This window comes from Rhagoletis pomonella, unplaced genomic scaffold, assembly GCF_013731165.1.
Source record: "Rhagoletis pomonella isolate Grant_MI unplaced genomic scaffold, Rhpom_1.0 Rhpom_scaffold_00001, whole genome shotgun sequence".
Taxonomy (NCBI): Eukaryota; Metazoa; Arthropoda; class Insecta; order Diptera; family Tephritidae; genus Rhagoletis; species Rhagoletis pomonella.
The window spans coordinates 12,941,367-12,942,605 of NW_023458555.1; the positions used below are offsets into that span (position 1 = coordinate 12,941,367).

Consider the following 1,239-nt stretch of genomic DNA (forward strand, 5'->3'; position numbering starts at 1 on the left):
TTCGGACAGAGGAATGATATCTTACGACCCTCTTCGCAGATGTGAAAGACCTAGACAGCAAGGTGATTACATTAGTGTCATCCAACAATTCTAAAAAGTGTGCACACTTACCTGACAATCGGTTTCCATGTCGGCAAAGTAACCATTGCCAAAGGAGCGGCAACTGAATGTGGTTTTCGGTATGCGTGGATAGATGGGAAAATCGATGCCCGGTCTACCGACCACACCCTGATACACCTCATAGTCGACATCCTCGTCCGAAGAGCGCTTCTTTAGATGATGCTTGTGTTCGCTACAATCTGTGTGCGCGTCATAGGGTTCCACTTCAAATTGCGCGGCACCGGTTTGTTTCGCTAAAATACGTGCTGGCGTGCTGTCGCTCTGCAAGTAAAAAACAAATAAAGAGCGCGTGTAAGAGCAAATGTTTGTTGGAGTTGAAGAGAAATTAAGGTGAAGCAAAGAGTTTATTGGTGTGTGATACAATGAATCAACTACATTTACTGCGACTTACTTCTGTTTCGGCGCTGCTGATGCTGAGAAATGTGGCGAGCAGTAGAGCTGTAAATATAACGTAAAGTTTTAATTAGCTTTCAGATAGTAACAAGAGCGTAAATAGTATGTATTTAAATACAGTTGATGATTATTTTCATAATGAAGTAAGAGATGGCTGATTGGTTTTCTTTACACCGCTTTCACAGCTAAACTGTACATCTAAGGTATGAAGAATTATTTACCATTAGAAAGATATTTTTAAGGCTTAAGTGCAGAAAACTATTGAAATTTCAAATTAGTTTAAAACAAAGCGAAAAAATCGATTCAAAGCTGGCACTAACACAAATGCCGTACATGTAGATGATTGCGGTGGAAATGCCTCCCAAATGTATGCTTTGAAATTGAAACTGCATTAAATAAGCGAGCCAAGAAGCAGTTTAGGAATAAGATTTATATAGATTTAGATTCTTACAAAGAAGGATGTAAAGTTAAATATGAAGTCGAAGAAGGGGATAAAGGCATGGGCGTAGCCAGGTGGGTGCAGGAGGGGTAAGAAAGGGCTCGACCCTCCCTCCTAACTTACAACTTTTACCTATATATAAAAAATAGTTCCCTGAAATGCTAGCTTAATAGTTTCGAGACCCCCCAAGGCATTTATGGCTCTAGACTGAAGTTTTCAGTGCCCTTGTGAACCTTCCCAAGCATCTTCCAAAGCGGAAGTTGTACGCTATTAGTCTGCGTGCAGAG

The 1,239-nt window shown here is 40.7% G+C and overlaps 1 protein-coding gene across 1 annotated transcript in view; it reads right to left on the minus strand.

The window, feature by feature from the left end:
- Window positions 1-650, minus strand: part of LOC118735435 — a 4,545-nt gene extending 3,895 nt beyond the window's left edge. The window contains exons 1-4 of the mRNA XM_036465212.1: window positions 632-650; window positions 512-558; window positions 112-381; window positions 26-50 (exon numbers count right to left, since the gene is read on the minus strand). Coding sequence (XP_036321105.1) covers window positions 26-50; window positions 112-381; window positions 512-558; window positions 632-650 — 361 coding nt within the window. The remainder of the gene's footprint in view (window positions 1-25; window positions 51-111; window positions 382-511; window positions 559-631) is intronic.
- Between the last annotated feature and the right edge of the window lie 589 nt (window positions 651-1,239).